Here is a 15,835-nt window from a genome sequence, read left to right on the forward strand (position 1 = left end):
TTCATTTACTCTTTCCAACAAACGGAGTCGCCATTCATCCAATTAGATGATTTATAATTTGAACTACAAAACCCATCCTAAGCGGTAGGCAGCGGCTTGGGTCTGCCCCTGGCATTGCTGAAGTCCATGGGCGACGGTAACCACTCACCATCAGATGGGCCGTATGCTCGTCTGCCTACAAGGACAATAAAAAAAACTACAGTTTAATACAAGATGAATATTGAAAACACGAGTGAATAATTAGTGCTTCATTCAGCTCACTAATATGAGCACTTCAATTAGTAATTATGTTGATAGAATTACTACTTAATACTACTACTAAGAGGATTGTTTCTATGCGAAGAGAAAGTTTGTACTTAGCAGACTGTTACTACCCATACGGGAATCTCAAACAACGCAGCCATTAGTATCAGTATCATATCAGTATCAGTTATTTGAGTAGAGCGAAGTCTTGTGCTCGAAGTGACTAACAGTAATAAAATCGTAAATTGTACATTTATATTTTATAATTAAACTAGCGACTCGCCCTCGCTTCGCTTCGGAAACATTAAAACACACAAGAAACCAAAAAAAAAAATTAAAAAAAAATTAAAAAAAGTAGCCTATGTTCATCAGGGACAATGTCGGCTTCTAATGGAAAAAGATTTTTTCAAATCGGTCAAGTAGTTTCGGAGCCTATTCGAAACAAACAAACAAACAAATCTTTCCTCTTTATAATATTAGTATAGATATAGATACTTTCATTTTGTTTTTGTTAATAGTCAACATTACTTCCAGTGAACTGACAGTCCTTCCACACCGAACAGATAGAGAATGTAGTTACTGTATAAGCAGACCCTTAACTAATAATGAAGAGTCTTTTGTTTGTTTGTGCACCATGTGGTACTTACCGGTAATGTCAGAAGAATAGTAACACTAAATTAATCACGAAAGAAAATATCTTATACATTTAGTTATAGTTTACAATAACTTTACGAGTAACCGGTGAACGTATCACACACCATGTAATGATCAAAACTCCCCCTCTTCTGGCGAAACTTGAAAGGCTTTAAGACCACCACTTATACTTCCATTCTAAAAAATTAAATAAAACACGTCTTATGCACGAGTTCATAGACCTTTGGTTTAGGTTCAGATTTTCCTAAATATTATTTTGCTAGATATCGATAAGTAAGTTCCACTGAGTAATTGAATAATTTTCCAATTTTTTTGAGGTAGAATTTCTGCTGAACTTCAGGATTAAATATGCATTGGTTAGGTTGAGTAAGTGTTATCTTTTAAACCAATAGTCCATAATAAAATTAACTCATCGTGGCAACACGAATTTTGGTATTTTTTAGGACACATAAATTTAAATTATCAATTTGAAAGCGTTTTGTTCGAAGCGAATCCAACACCAGGAGATTCTAAAAATAATGTAATTCAATCTCTAGTATTCGTCTTGATTCCAAATTGAATGGGACTGAAGCAAATGTCTTGTAGATGAACTAATTGTGTTGAGTCTGGGAGCGGCGACAAGCGGAACTCCACTGACACAGTTGTTGACTTCCTGAAGATAACGGTCCAAAACTACAAATATTTTAATATGTATTTTCAGACGTATATATTAAGATTGACCATTTGAATATTATTAACTAAAAAAAACGCACAAAAGACGGTAGCTATATAGGTTTATTATAATACAAAAACTTATCACAAATTCGCTGTTAAATCTTACAATACACAGCGCGAACGAACAACACGCGCTTTGTACAAACATTCATATATTTCACTACAAAGAAACAATAATGGATGAAGCCACAGCAGCTCTACCGAGAGTGACCGGGAGTGTGCGGAGGAGGGCGGGGCCTCAACAATCGGAGAATTCGGACTGCGGGGCAACAGCTGCAGTATTGATGTTCATAAGCGACAATGAACACTCAACGTCAAGCGGGCCGTGGTCTCGTGTTCGAAGCCATTAAAATGGTTAGGAAATCTAATTTGAAAACGTATGAATCCGACGTTGATGAAAACTTCTGAACAAAATGAATATGCAATTTCGAAAAGGGCACATCTCTGAAAATGTAAAATGTTCAGGAAATGAAAAAAACTAATTATTTTCTAAAGCAGTGTAAAATTTAAAATATTAACTTTTGAGATATATTTTAGTGTTAATTAGCAATTGAAAATTACTGGAATTATTATAAAATGGGTAAGGTAGGTAAGCCTCAAAACTACATGTATATGAAAAAACGTATTTGACAAAATATGCGACATGTGCACTTTTAGAAATTGCATTTTCAAATGTATTATAACTCATATCCGTTTGTTTCTAAGCAGCGCCCGCGCACGTCCGCCACTCCCCGAGCGACGGCGACAAGCTCGCCGCGGTTCGTTCTCGACAATCTGACGTTCACCGGACCGGAGCCGGACCGAAACCGGACCGGAGCCGTGGATGCGGTTCCAATTATAAATTTGAAATTAAATTTTGTACCAGCTTTATAATTTATATTTAATTGAATTTATAGTGTTGTTTTTTTTTTACATCTAAAAGAAATTAGAGACTAGCCTTGAAATGATTTTTGAATGAATAATAAAATATTTAGCTAATGCTTAATTGTTCACTTAACAAGTTGTAGACGGTCTGGCAATATGCAGCAATGTGCAGAGCGCGGCGACACAGACACGATGTAATTGTTGATAGTTGGGTCCGTCGTTTGTGACGATAGAGTCGCGGAACATCTGGGCGCAGGTTTCAGTGAATATAGCTCGTTAGCTCGCACTTGCACTCGCACTCGCACTCGCACTGGTTACGTCATGCGCTACATACTTAGTGCAACTAGATCCAAAGTGTAAAAACGTAAGCTACGATATGGCTTCACAATATGTCTGAGGGCGCACTATATGTGTGCACAATGTGTGTCCATTTCATATGAATGCCCAATTCAATTCATACTGATTACATGTGCGCACATTTCCTTAGTTATCGATTAATAAATTGTTTTAAAACTTCACATTCGCCTAGTCGATCCGTTACCGGCATTTGATCCAGATAAACAAAATAATACTTGCTATAAGTCGAAGTGAAGAAGTCGCTACCGACACGGACATGTATAATAAGTACAACTGAATTATGTGTAACGAAACCTTACGAATTGATAAAACATTCGCGACCTGTGAATACATCAGGGACATGCCCCGCGGTCCTCCGCCGGCGTAACGTCACGGGGGGCCGGGGGCGGGGCGCGGGGACCGGGGGGACCGGCTCGCCATTCAGCTGATCACTTTTAACGACTACCCTCGATGATATTTAAACTTATTCATAAAATAATTTTAATTACATTTTAAAAAGTTTTCAATCCAAGGAGCACTCGCCCCGTTCTGAATACGTCCGTGTCGGGCTCGTGTCGGCTTCTATAAAAATACGTCCCTAGACTCGATAACTCGATTTGAACACTTTTATACTAAGCATATTTAAGGCAACGTAGTCACGAGACGAAAACGTTTCAAATAATCACATTATTAATTTCAAAACGACCTCTATCTCCCTCCCTCACTCTTTCTCGCCAGTCGTCCGCTGAGATAGAGAGAGACAAGCTGATTGAGGTGGAATGGTGGCGAGCGGCCGCGGTCGTGTAGCTCTAAATCAATCACGATTATTTCTATGCAATGCAATTACGTTTCTAAAACATCTTGAAACAAGACGTCGCCTTTTAAATAATGGGAACGGATATTATCAATAATAGATATGTCGTCCTGAACAAATAGACGTATCATTAACAATAAGTATGTTTCGAAAAGAAAACGAACCTAAAGAACAATTGTCACGTTTCTTGATTACCTACTTTTTTTTTAAATGTCTCACACGGATCTGGATTTATAACAAATTTGAGATTTTTTAAAATTATAACAATAACTAAAAGTACTCTTTCTATTACGATCACAGTGAGTATTTCAATTTAATTTATCTACGGGCTCATAGCACTATTCTCAATAGCGGCCGCCGCTGTGGTCCCGGGGCCCGCATGGGGGGCGCGGTCACCGGCTGCGAGCGCCCGGGGGGCTTCGTAACTCATTATCGCAATTCAAGAGCTCCCTTTCACCTTCATTAAAGTTAGACATCAGAGCTATTAAGTCGAATCTAGGAGATTTAGAATTTATTATATCTGAGGACGAATCACACTGAAATATGTCTGTATACGTTGTACAGTCTGTAACAGGGACGGGCGGGGGACAGGTGAGGGACAGGTGAGGGACAGGTAGGGAACAGATGGGGGACATGAGGGGGACGGGCGTGGGACAGGTGAGGGACAATTCGGGACAGATACATCCGACCCTATAGCTCTGATGTCTGTTTAAAAATATCCTCAACCTAACGTTGCTAGTTCGTTAACAAAATATACAAACATGAATAGTTTAACTAAGAACAGTGCGGGAGACGGTCGCTCCGGTGTCGTCCGGCCGCTGTGAGGCTCTGTCGGGGACCGCTCGTCATATTCGAGTTGGAACCTGCGGCCCCTGGACTCGCGAGACCCCTAGACCTCAGTCCGAAGCCCCCGTCCGTTCCTTCCTTGAGGCGTTACTGAGTCGGGGCACGAGGCAACAACGATGTTTTGTGATTTCTAATGAATTAGAATTAAATATGTACAACGGGGAGGGGGCGGAGGGAAGTGGAGGGGTGAGATCAGCTGGTGGGGGGGTCGGGCAGGTTGAACGCGGGGTCCAGGTTGGCGTTAACGATGTTGGCGATGGCGTCCGGGGTCATGCCACTCATGGCCGTCAGCAGGTTGTTCGCCAGTTCGGCCGTCGACGCTTCGTCCAGACTCTTGTCCGCCTCGAGCTTCAGATCCCGAATGCCGGTCTCTAGTTTTGTTGCGGGTTCCTCTGTGGAGAACAAATAAACTACATAAAGACAGGACCGCGTACAGCTCTGCTCTGTCGAGTTGCGCACGTAGGACCGACCGATCATGCAACTCACCGGCGGGCGCGGCGACGGAAGCGGTGGCGGGCGCGGGAGCGGGCGCGGTGGCGTCGCCGTACGCCCAGAACGCGGAGAGGTCGCTCGAGGCGGAGGGCGCGTCGAACTGAGCCCAGCCCTCCCCGGCGCCTCCGACCGTCCCCGCGGCGCCCCCGCCCGTACCCCCTGTCGACTCCCACGCTGCGACGAACCAACAACAAATGTATTGCTTAACATCTGTATGCAATACTATACAAGAACAAATATGCAAATTCGATAAATATTTTAACATTAAACAGCACAGTGAATAGTGAGTAAGGTAAAATCAAGTTTTCGTTAACGGACAATCGACTTCAAGTAAATTATTTAAGAAGCAAATATGTGTATTCAGAATAAAGCTTATATAAGTGAAAGAGAAATATTTTTCCATTCTCCCTAAAAAGATCATTTGAAATTATTGATAATTATAATAAAGGGGACACTAAAATTGACTTAAAGTGATCGTGAGGCAGACTCACGCGAGCAGTCCCGGAGCACGTCGATGGCGCGGCCCGGGGGCGCCTCCAGCTCGGCGTCTCCGTCGGGGGCGTCGTCCCACATGCTGGGAACGGAAATAGCTCAATTCGTACAGCTCGCACGCGCGTTATCGCGGCTTATCACCTAAGTGCTGGCACGCTTGCGCCGCGTCTGTACATTTTTATATCTATTCACTGCGTAAACCCGCGCACACGTCTTTATATTCTGTTTCGTCACCTCTTCTACAGCTTCCTTCAAAGAGGTTGAGTCGCAGTGCCCGGGGGGGAAGTGGGGGGTTCCCTGTGGAGTGGGCGCCACAACTCGCGCTTCAACGGAGCGACCACCAGTCTCCATAATTATAAGGCTTGTTTTTAAATTTAGCATTACGTTCGAGAAGAATTTTGGGAGAGTTTCGACTGGTACCAGAGGTCCAAGCGCCCTGGGGGGAGGGCGCGCGCGGGGGCCGCGGGTACTCACTCGTCGTCGAAGCGCCGCCCGGCTAGCTGCAGGAAGCTGCTCCTGGCCGCTGACATCTGCTCGCGGGGAAACGATCATTATTAATTGATTCCAACTCTAAATTTAAACTACATTTTTTATATTTAATAAGTCTTGTGATGTATTAGGACGCCACATTTTGTAGCGGATTCGGCGCTGCAGGGGAGTGGTCCCCCCGTGACGACAGCTCTGACGGCCTTCGTATCAACAGTCAGCCCAGAATTGAACGAAATTCATTTTGCAAACAAACACAAGCTACAGAAATAGAATGCGGACAGTACCGCGAGCGTCCCCGGCCTACGCAGGCGCAAGAGGAGCGTCTATTACCTCGTCCCCGGATTCGTCCCCCCGGTCCTCGGCGAGGGTCCCGGAGGCGGCGGCGTGCGCGCTCGCCGTGCTGATCTGTCGGTAAACAATTGTTCATTCATTACACACGCTCACGTCACTGGCAACTCGTATGAACAAAATTAAATAATAAATATAAAAATGTTTTCTAAGCAATGATTTTTCAGTTCAAAATATATTATCAATCTAAGTGATATCGTGGTCAATGTGTTTTATCGCCTTGAAACATGAGGCCGGCGCCCGGAGCGCGGACAGACCACCGACATCCCAGGATGATACAAAAAGGCTCTGCATCATCCCGCTGCTGCTGTCCGGGGGCAAGGTCTCACCTCGAGCGCGTCGTCGGCCCGGTCGTCCATGGCAGCTGAGGTGGCCATGTCAGCGTACTGTCAACAAATTTATATTCATTTATTCTATTCCAATATTGAATGTCTAAATAATTTAACTTTATACAAAAAAGATAAAAATTTATAAACACAGCAGCTCAGCTCGTCCCCTCGGTCCCCTCATGGGGTCGGGGAGGACGCGCGCTGCGTCACCGGGCGGGGGCCGGGCGGGGGCGGGGGCTGGGCGGGGGCCGGGCGGGGGCGGGGGCGGGGCGGGGCGGCTCCCGCCTGTCTGCTGTCGGAGTCGAGAGTCAATCGATATACGGTCCATGTGTGAGTTCGATCTCGTCCCTCGGGGCGGGCGGCGAGTTTGACATCGTGGTGTCTGTGGATTCCTGCGACTACTGGACGCCAGGAGGTTCATGCAATAATTAAAAAATAATGCGTCGAGGGGTCTTCGCAGTACACGTGTCGCGGAGAGGGGGGCTCGAACAGGTTGGGGAGGCGACCGCAGCCGGCGCCCCCCGACGGTACTCACGTCATAGTTGTCCGCCGGGTCCACCATGTTCTCGACCTGCGGACAGACCACGCCGCACTGTACTATTGCTCTCATGTGAAGTGGAACTCTACGGGTCTGGGTGTGCGCAGGGACTACTTATTTCAACGACACAATTTGCTTTTAAATGAACCGTGAGTATACATAAATTTTTGTGTAAAATGAATAGTTACCTCAAAGGAGTGCTCCGACGGGTAGTAGCCGCCCTGAAAACACAAGCACAACGTATTTTAACAATGTGATATTACACCGCCGCGCGCTCAATGTTTGTTGTATGTTTTTGTAGCGAGCAGTCGTGGCCGGCGCTAGCAAGGCGCCGCCGCGGGGATATAGGGGGACATGCAGTCTTGTGTATTTAGATTATCATGCAGTATCGGTTGACGGCAGGAATAGACAGAGCAGCGACAAGAACACCCTTCGTTTGCCTTAGGGCTCTGTGGGCCCGGCGACCTTGGGGTGAACCCGCAGGACAATCCGGACACAACAATACTACTAAAATGTTAGTTATGTGTTGAATGTGCATAGTGTAGTGTGGCGGGACACGTACGAGCGGCGTCTCGTGCACGTCGAGCAGCGGCTGCAGCTTGTCGCGGTGGAAGCGCGCCCAGCGCTCCGCCCAGCGGGGGCCCCCCGCCGTCCCCGCCGCGCCCCCCGCGCCCCGCGCCGCCTGCAGCGTCTCCGGAGCCACCCGCGCCACTCGCGACAAGCACAGCACCACGTGGCCCATGTACCCGCGCCGGGGGACCCTGCGGCAAACAGCTGTCAGTTACTGCGTGCTCTGTTAACTAAACTGGACGATCGTAGTGTGTGTAGCAGTTCACACGTCTGCTTGCTGAACTATTGATCGTGGATTCGAATTCTACTTCCGACAAGTGTGACGAACAGGGCCCATCGTCTGTCTGTCATATCTAATATTTATCTATCTAACAGTAAGCAGCGGCTTGGCTCTGACCCTGGCATTGCTGAAATCCATGGGCGACAGTAACCACTCACCATCAGGTGCGCTGTGTGCTCGTCTGCCTACACGGGTAATAAAAAAATAATAATAATAATAATATCTATCTATAACGTGTATTGAAACGTATATCCGTGTGTGTATCAGTCTCTGGGTCCACTTGGGGGCCAGATGTCCGGGTGCGACTTGTCCCCGGCTACTGGTATGTGCCCGAGCGCGGCTGCCCTCGCACAACATGACCGGTCGCTGTTCCAATATCCACTTACTCTCTATTTTCGTTCTCCTCAAAGGCATCCATCAGTCTCGTCACCAGGTTACATTCTTCGAATAACTGAAATTAGCAAAAGTTTTTAAAAAAAATTGAATTTTAATTAATTATACAATGTTCTTGGGGGGTATTCCCAATGTTTTTGGGTTGAATACAAAAAGCATATTTGAGTACGTTATTGGCAGCAGGTGGGATCGTGACCACGCGCGGGGACCAGCATGTTCCATACAACTATCAATGATTTTACAAAAGTTTTTCAGTTTTTATTCATTATGAGGGAACAATATTTTGAGTTGAGCACTTGGATTTAGCAGTAAACTCTGATATAACCTAATAAGTGTATCATATTGAGAATCACATCATCACTTTACAGATGAATTTGACTGAGCAACTGATGGTGTATATCAATAAAGACACTTTTCAATAAACAATCACTCAATGTACCAACAAAAATGATTTGTGACTGGACGCAGCCCGCCCGTGAACAATGATGATTTCAATACAAATGTGATCAACCTGATGTATTAGGATTTACAAGGATGGACCGGAGAAACTTGAAATTTACATATTTTTTAATTATAATAATAAAGTACAGACTTAAAAAATATTAGTTACTTTCTAACTTTAATATTCACGAGGGTTTTTATACTTTCTGCAGAGAAAATGCTATTATAAATTTTTAAGGGTTTAATGACAAAGGGAAGATCTTCCACCAAGGGGTGATGTTGTCGTTCGGAACTTGTATATATGCATGTTTATCTTGAAAATGTCGTGGCCACTGTCAAATATCTTAAGTTTGTATGGTGGCAACGGCCACAATCTCATGACCATAAAAAATATATATAACATCGCCATTATTGAGTGTGGCAGCCCTAGCACTATTCACTACTAGCATAATGTTTTCAAGACCAGGTTTTTTAGCGCATATTTCATTGAATCCGCAATAATCATATAAGTTACAAATATTCTTGTATGAATCCTCACAAAGTATAATTTTTTATGAATGGTGACTCCGCAGACCCTCTTTGTCTTATGGAGATGATTGGCTATCCCAGTATAGTCACGGGAAGCTCGTTTATAAGCGGCTGAAGTTGTAGTTTGTATATATGTTTTAGGCATCTGTCAGATACCTTGTGTTCTATGATGGTTGATTGAATGAGTGCACGAGCAAAACCTACTCCGCAGCAGCGGGTATGTCGTGGGTACGTACGTGTCGCGCGTACTGCGGGCGGTGCGCCTGGTTGCTCAGCGCGTTCTTGATCATCGTGTACACCTCCGCATGCAGGAAGTTGTTGTCCGGGTACTCGAAGAACATGTCCAGCATCACTCCGGGAGTACCTGCAAACGTATACTACTGGTCTGAATAACCGATGTAGATGTAACAGCACATTGTGTACAAGCCTGTAGTCGGACCCCGCGAGCCCTACTTACCTAACGTGAGTAGAGTGGTCGCCACGTCGTCTACTTCGGAGAGGGCCAGGTGTGCCAGCAGCGCGGCCACCTGCACTCGCGCGTGGCCCACGCGGCCCGCCCCCCGAGCCCCCTGCTGGCCCCCCGCCTGTCCCCAGTCGCGACCCTTCAGGCGCAAATCGTCCTAATAAGACAACACGTATTTCACAATTGTGTTTTTTTTATTGGTTAGATGGTTGGACGATCTCACAGCCCACCTGTTGTTAAGTGGTTACTAGAGCCCATATACATCTACAACGTAAATGTGCCACCCACCTTAAGATATAAGTTCTAAAGTCGCAGTATAGTTATTCGCAAATCGCCTTGATCGTAAACGCCTATCTTCTCCCAAAGGAAGTTGAAGTCAAAACTAGGGTCAGAGCAGAGATATGCAGATACAAAAGAGCCATTGTTATTTGTTAGTGTGCTGTACTGTGCTGCACTGGGGCACTCACGGGCGGCGGCTGCAGCAGCGCCTGGTGCAGCAGCGGCAGGTGCGGGGCGATCGCCAGCTCCACGCTGGTGCGCTCGGACTCCGCGTCTGGACTGCAATATATAGAGAACATTCGTAACCGGTTTATCAAAACGAATAAGGATATATGTTCAGCAAGTTAACCGTTTAGTTCCTAATAGGCTATATTTAAAAATGTGGTGGTAAAGGAATGATTGAAGAGTCAATCGGATGTGAATTATAGGGAAGGACTTCAGTTCCAGTATTTAAAAAAAATGGATATTATTGATAGTAGTAGAGTAGTCAGAAGGTTGCGTGTTCAAATCACGTCGGGGTCACCAGTGTGGAAGGTTTAAACTACAAAGGGAAGATCTTCCTCCGAGCGGGTGATATTGTTCGGTAGACCAACGGTCGAAATGTTGTTGTTCGGAACCCTGTATATATGCAAGCTTATCTTGAAAATGCCGTCGCGAGATTCAGGCATCTGTCAAATATCTTGCATTGTATGATGGCTACCGCCACAAAACGTATTAAATATTGAGGGTAATTAAAAAAAAATTTGAGCTAACACGAAAAAAGTAATGTTATAATTTCGTGACTAAAATGTAATGTTATATTTCTTGTAAGCAATGTAACATAATCCTTGGGTCGCGGTGGGCACTCACAGGATGGGGTCCCGGTGCAGCAGGGCCCGCAGCAGCAGCGCGGCGTGCACCAGCGCGGAGTCGCGGCGCGGCGCGGGGCTGGTGAAGGCGGCCTGCAGCACGCCGCGCACGCCCGCCGCGCCCCCCACGCGCCCGCACAGCCACAGCGCCGTGCTGGACCTGCACACGCACGCTACTATTCACAATCAACTCTCCCACCGCAATTACGCATTTTTATTCACTATATTCAATATGCCTCTATGTACAGGATAGGAATTTTTACTTAAAATCAATAAGAAAAACATAAAAAGAAATAATAAAAGAATTGTAGACAGCGGCTTGGCTCTGCCCCTAGCATTGCTGAAGTCCATGGGCGACGGTTACCACTCACCATCAGGTGGGCCGTATGCTCGTCTGCCTACAAGGGCAATAAAAAAAATGTAACATGTTTATAAAATAATCTATTAAAAAACTATTTCTACTTTTTCAATTACAAAACTTCGCTGCGAACCTTCAAGATTAGATCATAGGCACAGTCGCAGCTATCGGTGGAGGTCACCAAGTGTTACGTGTACCCCGAATCAGCTCGACCACTCACCACGATGAGCATCCCTCCACAGCGCATCCATTGAGTATGAGGTCGCAAAGTAGTGCGGCCGCATTGGCCGACGCGACTCCCGCCCTGTCCCCCGCACCACCTATTCTGCCGCCGGACCTCCTGCGGGGTCCCCTGCCAGCGCCCTTGGATGAACCCCCGCCTATACTGCCGCCCTCGCCGGACCCTTCTCCATTCTCGTCCGTATCTGATTCTAAAATTTTTTGGTTCTATTGGTGAACATGATCAAACAATGTTTAATATATAGCCAAATCTTATTTTAAGTAGTTAATAAAATCATTTGTGCTTGTCAATCAATTTGTGTCACTAAAATCTCTATGCCACCAACATTACCTTCATTATCAGAATCTTTATTTCCCTCGTGATGCTCCTCATTGTGATTCGGTTCAGTAACGTTGTTCTCCTGATCGATATGAGGATCTGACTGCTGAGGTTCATTCTCTATTGGCTCTGGAGACAACTCCTCGGGGACGTATGTACCGCATATTATCTGGATCAAGGATTCCAGGAGCTGATGTTCTTCGAACCACTAGGGAAATCAAATATCCATGATCACAACAATCTTTTAAAAATATGTACCATTTTGGAAAACTCTTGTGGCAATTGTAGTATCACTCTCAATTATTTCGATTTAGTCAATGGCACAATCTTACGAATAACAGTGGCGTTAGCAATGTTGCAATGCAAAAACTAAAGGCTTTGTTAGTAAATAAATAAAAATTCTTAAATACCTATCTAATTATGGTACAAATTGAATATGTCCCCACAATTTTTTATTTGGAAATTCATTGTATCCATCTAAAATTAATCTAAATTAATGTTTTTTTTTATTTTTTATTTCTTAGATGTGTGGACGAGCTCACAGCCCACCTGATGTTAAATGGTTACTGGAGCCCATAGACATCTACAACGTAAATGCGCCACACACCTTGAGATATAGTTCTAAGGTCTCACTCAGTATAGTCACAACGGCTGCCCCACCCTTCAAACCGAAACGCATTACTGCTTCACGGCAGAAATAGGCGGGGTGGTGGTACCTACCCGTGCGGACTCACAAGAGGTCCTACCACCAGTAAGAAACCAGTTTGAAGAACTTTTGATTCGGAAGTAATTTTAAATTGCAATGAAAGATTTTACCTCCATCACAATCTTGTGGAACAGGTCATCGAGACGTATGAAATATTTAAAGATATCTGCAATGGCTGATGTCGCAATGTGCCGCAGCAGGTTTGGAAGAAAGTCGCGACGTGATTTGAAGAAGTCCAGCACTCGCAGACACACTATGTGGTACAGGTAACAATCCTAATAAATAACATTGAAACTGTTAAGGATGACCTTCATCTACTATTTCTTGTTTCCTTAAGAGACCTTTCCACCTTCACCAAGTTACATGGGAGAGCACAGATTCAGCCAGAGTGAGATTTGTTGCCTGCTACCTAAGCATTTCCATATTTTTTTAGACAGTTTTTTAGACAATTAGATAGAGTAATAGCACAAGATAGCAGATAAACACTCCTCATGTGCCACCAGTCCAATACGACTGTGGCATTACATTAACCAATTTGTTTAACTGAACAACGGGCATAACAGTATCTTTTTGTATAAATTTAAATTTGCCATTAAGTAGTCGAAAAAAAATTATTCGTTCTTGTGTGAAACTACTAGTTACGACTCAGTTTCTTTTACATTTTTCATGTGATCTACATTGTTGATACTGTATATATGTTTGGCGTTGATGTACCTTTTGTAGAACACTCTGTATATTCACATATAACTGAGATTCAAGTAATTACATTTTGTAAAAAAACCAAACCTACAAAAATTATAATTTGCATAATTGGTGTAAGTGTATCATAATCCTGTATGGGTAAATACAACTATTCTGCCTGTCTGCCACAAAGCAGTTTTGATGTCTTTGGGCTCTACTAAGCACTTAACACAAAGCCATGTATTTATTCACATATTTAAAAAAAAAAAATTCTTCAAAATATGGCATAGGGAATGAATCTATTAATCTAATTCAAGACATTGGATCATTTAAACCTACTAGTAAAACTTACCCTAGTTTTATATATTTGTAGACAAACCTGTTTTGTACTACGCTCTAACAGCATTTCCACTGTTTTGCTGAAATATGAAGCCAGTAGTGGATTTAAAGGTGGATCTCTGTTTATGAAGTCACATAGCCTATTCATCTGAACAGTGTCCAGTGAGAGGCGGTCGTTGAGCATCGGAAGCTGGCTAGTGAGGACCTCACAAGCAATGCTTGCATGGCGGTACTGCTGGGCAAGCTCCACATTCTTCGGAGGTTCTTCAGTTATTAATGTTATCAGTTCTGCCAGTATTTCTGGTTTTGTAAGACTGAAACAAACAGACAACTCAATAACAAAAACATGTATCTATTCTACAAAATCATTGTTATAATGTTTCTGTTTTTTTTATTTAATTCATAAGTGCAATCAGTTTTGGGCCCACCTGATATTATTACTGTCACCCAAAGACCATACTAGAGAGTCCAATTAATGTCACAGTTTTATCTATTTTAATTGTGTAAATAGAAAACACTAAGACACTTCTTTATTCATAATTTTTGTTTACTTAATTTCATTTGTGACCATTGTTAATAGGTATTCAGTTACCCAAAATTGTAATATTTGTTGAAAAAAGACGGTCGCATTGCGAATACAAAAACAAACACTAAGTATATACTGGATTACTTGCATATTATCACATGATAAATTGATATTTTAAATCATTAAATTTGAAACCATTGTGAAATACTCACAATTGTATGAGCGCTTTATTATCAGCCTTACATTCTTGTATAATATCATCAGCTTCTAAAACTTGGGCAAGGGTAAAATTCTGAAACAATTTTTTTCTTTTAAACTTTCTGCATCACACCTCAAAATGTATTTATTGCGAAGTCGTTGCACACATAGACTTAAATTCGAGATGAGCACTCTCTTAAAATATAAATAACAAAAAGCAAGCATGAATTTAAACAGTGAAAAGTGGAATCATAACCACGAAATTGGTATTCCAAAAGCATACCTGCTCCTTCAGTAGAACATTTAAAGTTCTAACTGTAATATAGTTACCGCTCCAAAACATTATTACAATTAGTAAGTACAAAACAGGTAATTTTAATCTAAATCCATAGAAAAACGTATTAATGTAGTTTTTTGTGCTCCGCGATAAGCACAAACGAACGATTCATTTTTGACAGTTTTTTTTTTCTTTTGTATTAAGTAATCTGGGCTCCAACCCTTTGGCCAGATACTTTTGAATGATTACTTTGCCAATTGAATAGTGAAGAAGAATAAAATGAAATTGATTTATCTATAATTTAATGAAATGAAATAATGAAATTTGCTATAATAACTTCAAGGGACTTTTTTAAAGAACATCGTCATAGTAATAGTGCAAGAGCCCGCGGCGGCTAGAACTTCGTTATTCTATAAAGGCTGAAACTTCCTCTGTTCTTGTCTCCAATTTAAGTAAGAACGATCAGCGACTTGGGCAGTAGTAGTAAATCAAGTGTATCAAGTTATCCAGTAGTAAAGTTGGTTGAAATAGTAGCTACCTCAAATATATTAAAGTAGCCCAGAAGAGCTGTAAAGAAGGTCACTTTTTCTATTAAATTTGCGGAATAATATTAGAAATTATCTCATCCATTGCCGAACACTTAGTACAGTTCAACCCCCTGCCACCCCGGTTCAGCCTGAGCTCATTCTACTGTCTTGGTGAAACTGGCAAGGCCTTCGGGCCACTAGTAATCTTTCGACCACCCATATGTTATAATAAATTAAAAATACACTTACGTCATAGTATAAAAGCTGACTTTTTAAAGTAGTTCTTAGCGACCAAAAAAGTTTATACCACACTTCTCAGACTTTTTTAATGGTTTTTTACACCACCCTGCCAATTTCTGCCGTGAAGCAGTAATGCGTTTCGGTTTGAGCAGTGGGGCAACCGTTGAAGCTATACTGAGACCTTAAAACTAATATCTCAAGGTGGGTAGTGGCATTTACGTTGTAGATGTCTATGGGCCCAGTAACCACTTAACACCAGGTGGGCTATGAGCTCGTCCACCTATCTATGCAAGAGATAAGACGATTAAAATTAATTTCATGGTTATGAATGTAAATTTGTTTGGAGTCATGATTTGTACCTGCTCGGAGTAATAGCAGGTGTAAGCATAATTATGTAAGTATTTAGGTAAATAGCACAAAATATTTCAGAAAAGCGAATGAAAGTAATCAATATTAAGTGTTG

General features: G+C 43.0%; 1 protein-coding gene across 2 annotated transcripts; it reads right to left on the reverse strand.

The window, feature by feature from the left end:
• Positions 1–1,653: 1,653 nt before the first annotated feature.
• LOC101736154 (uncharacterized) lies at positions 1,654–14,799 on the reverse strand. Of its 2 annotated transcripts, none has more exons than XM_038019281.1 (20): positions 14,612–14,799; positions 14,343–14,422; positions 13,645–13,918; positions 12,695–12,859; positions 11,891–12,086; positions 11,540–11,750; positions 10,963–11,121; positions 10,302–10,392; positions 9,829–9,991; positions 9,608–9,735; positions 8,396–8,460; positions 7,722–7,920; positions 7,348–7,380; positions 7,157–7,192; positions 6,622–6,678; positions 6,275–6,349; positions 5,930–5,985; positions 5,455–5,537; positions 4,958–5,137; positions 1,654–4,881 (listed from the first exon to the last, which is right to left on the reverse strand). In XM_038019281.1, the coding sequence occupies exons 1-20, from the start codon at positions 14,669–14,671 to the stop codon at positions 4,664–4,666; spliced, it is 2,529 nt and encodes an 842-aa protein (XP_037875209.1). In that variant the 5' UTR covers positions 14,672–14,799; the 3' UTR covers positions 1,654–4,663. The 2 variants fall into 2 exon arrangements, with proteins under 2 accessions (XP_037875209.1, XP_037875210.1); XM_038019282.1 differs by having other exon boundaries at positions 1,654–4,863; positions 14,612–14,798.
• Positions 14,800–15,835: the final 1,036 nt, after the last annotated feature.

Source organism: Bombyx mori, chromosome 23 (genome assembly GCF_030269925.1).
Source record: "Bombyx mori chromosome 23, ASM3026992v2".
Classification (NCBI taxonomy): Eukaryota; Metazoa; Arthropoda; class Insecta; order Lepidoptera; family Bombycidae; genus Bombyx; species Bombyx mori.

Coding starts and splice junctions, on each gene's coding strand:
- LOC101736154 (XM_038019281.1), bottom strand. CDS start 14,671: ATGTTTTGGAGCGGTAACTATATTACAGTTAGAACTTTAAATGTTCTA. Junction 10,393..10,962: donor CTGCACCGGGACCCCATCCT/GTGAGTGCCCAC, acceptor TATATATTGCAG/TCCAGACGCGGAGTCCGAGC. Junction 7,381..7,721: donor ACGTGCACGAGACGCCGCTC/GTACGTGTCCCG, acceptor TTGTGTTTTCAG/GGCGGCTACTACCCGTCGGA.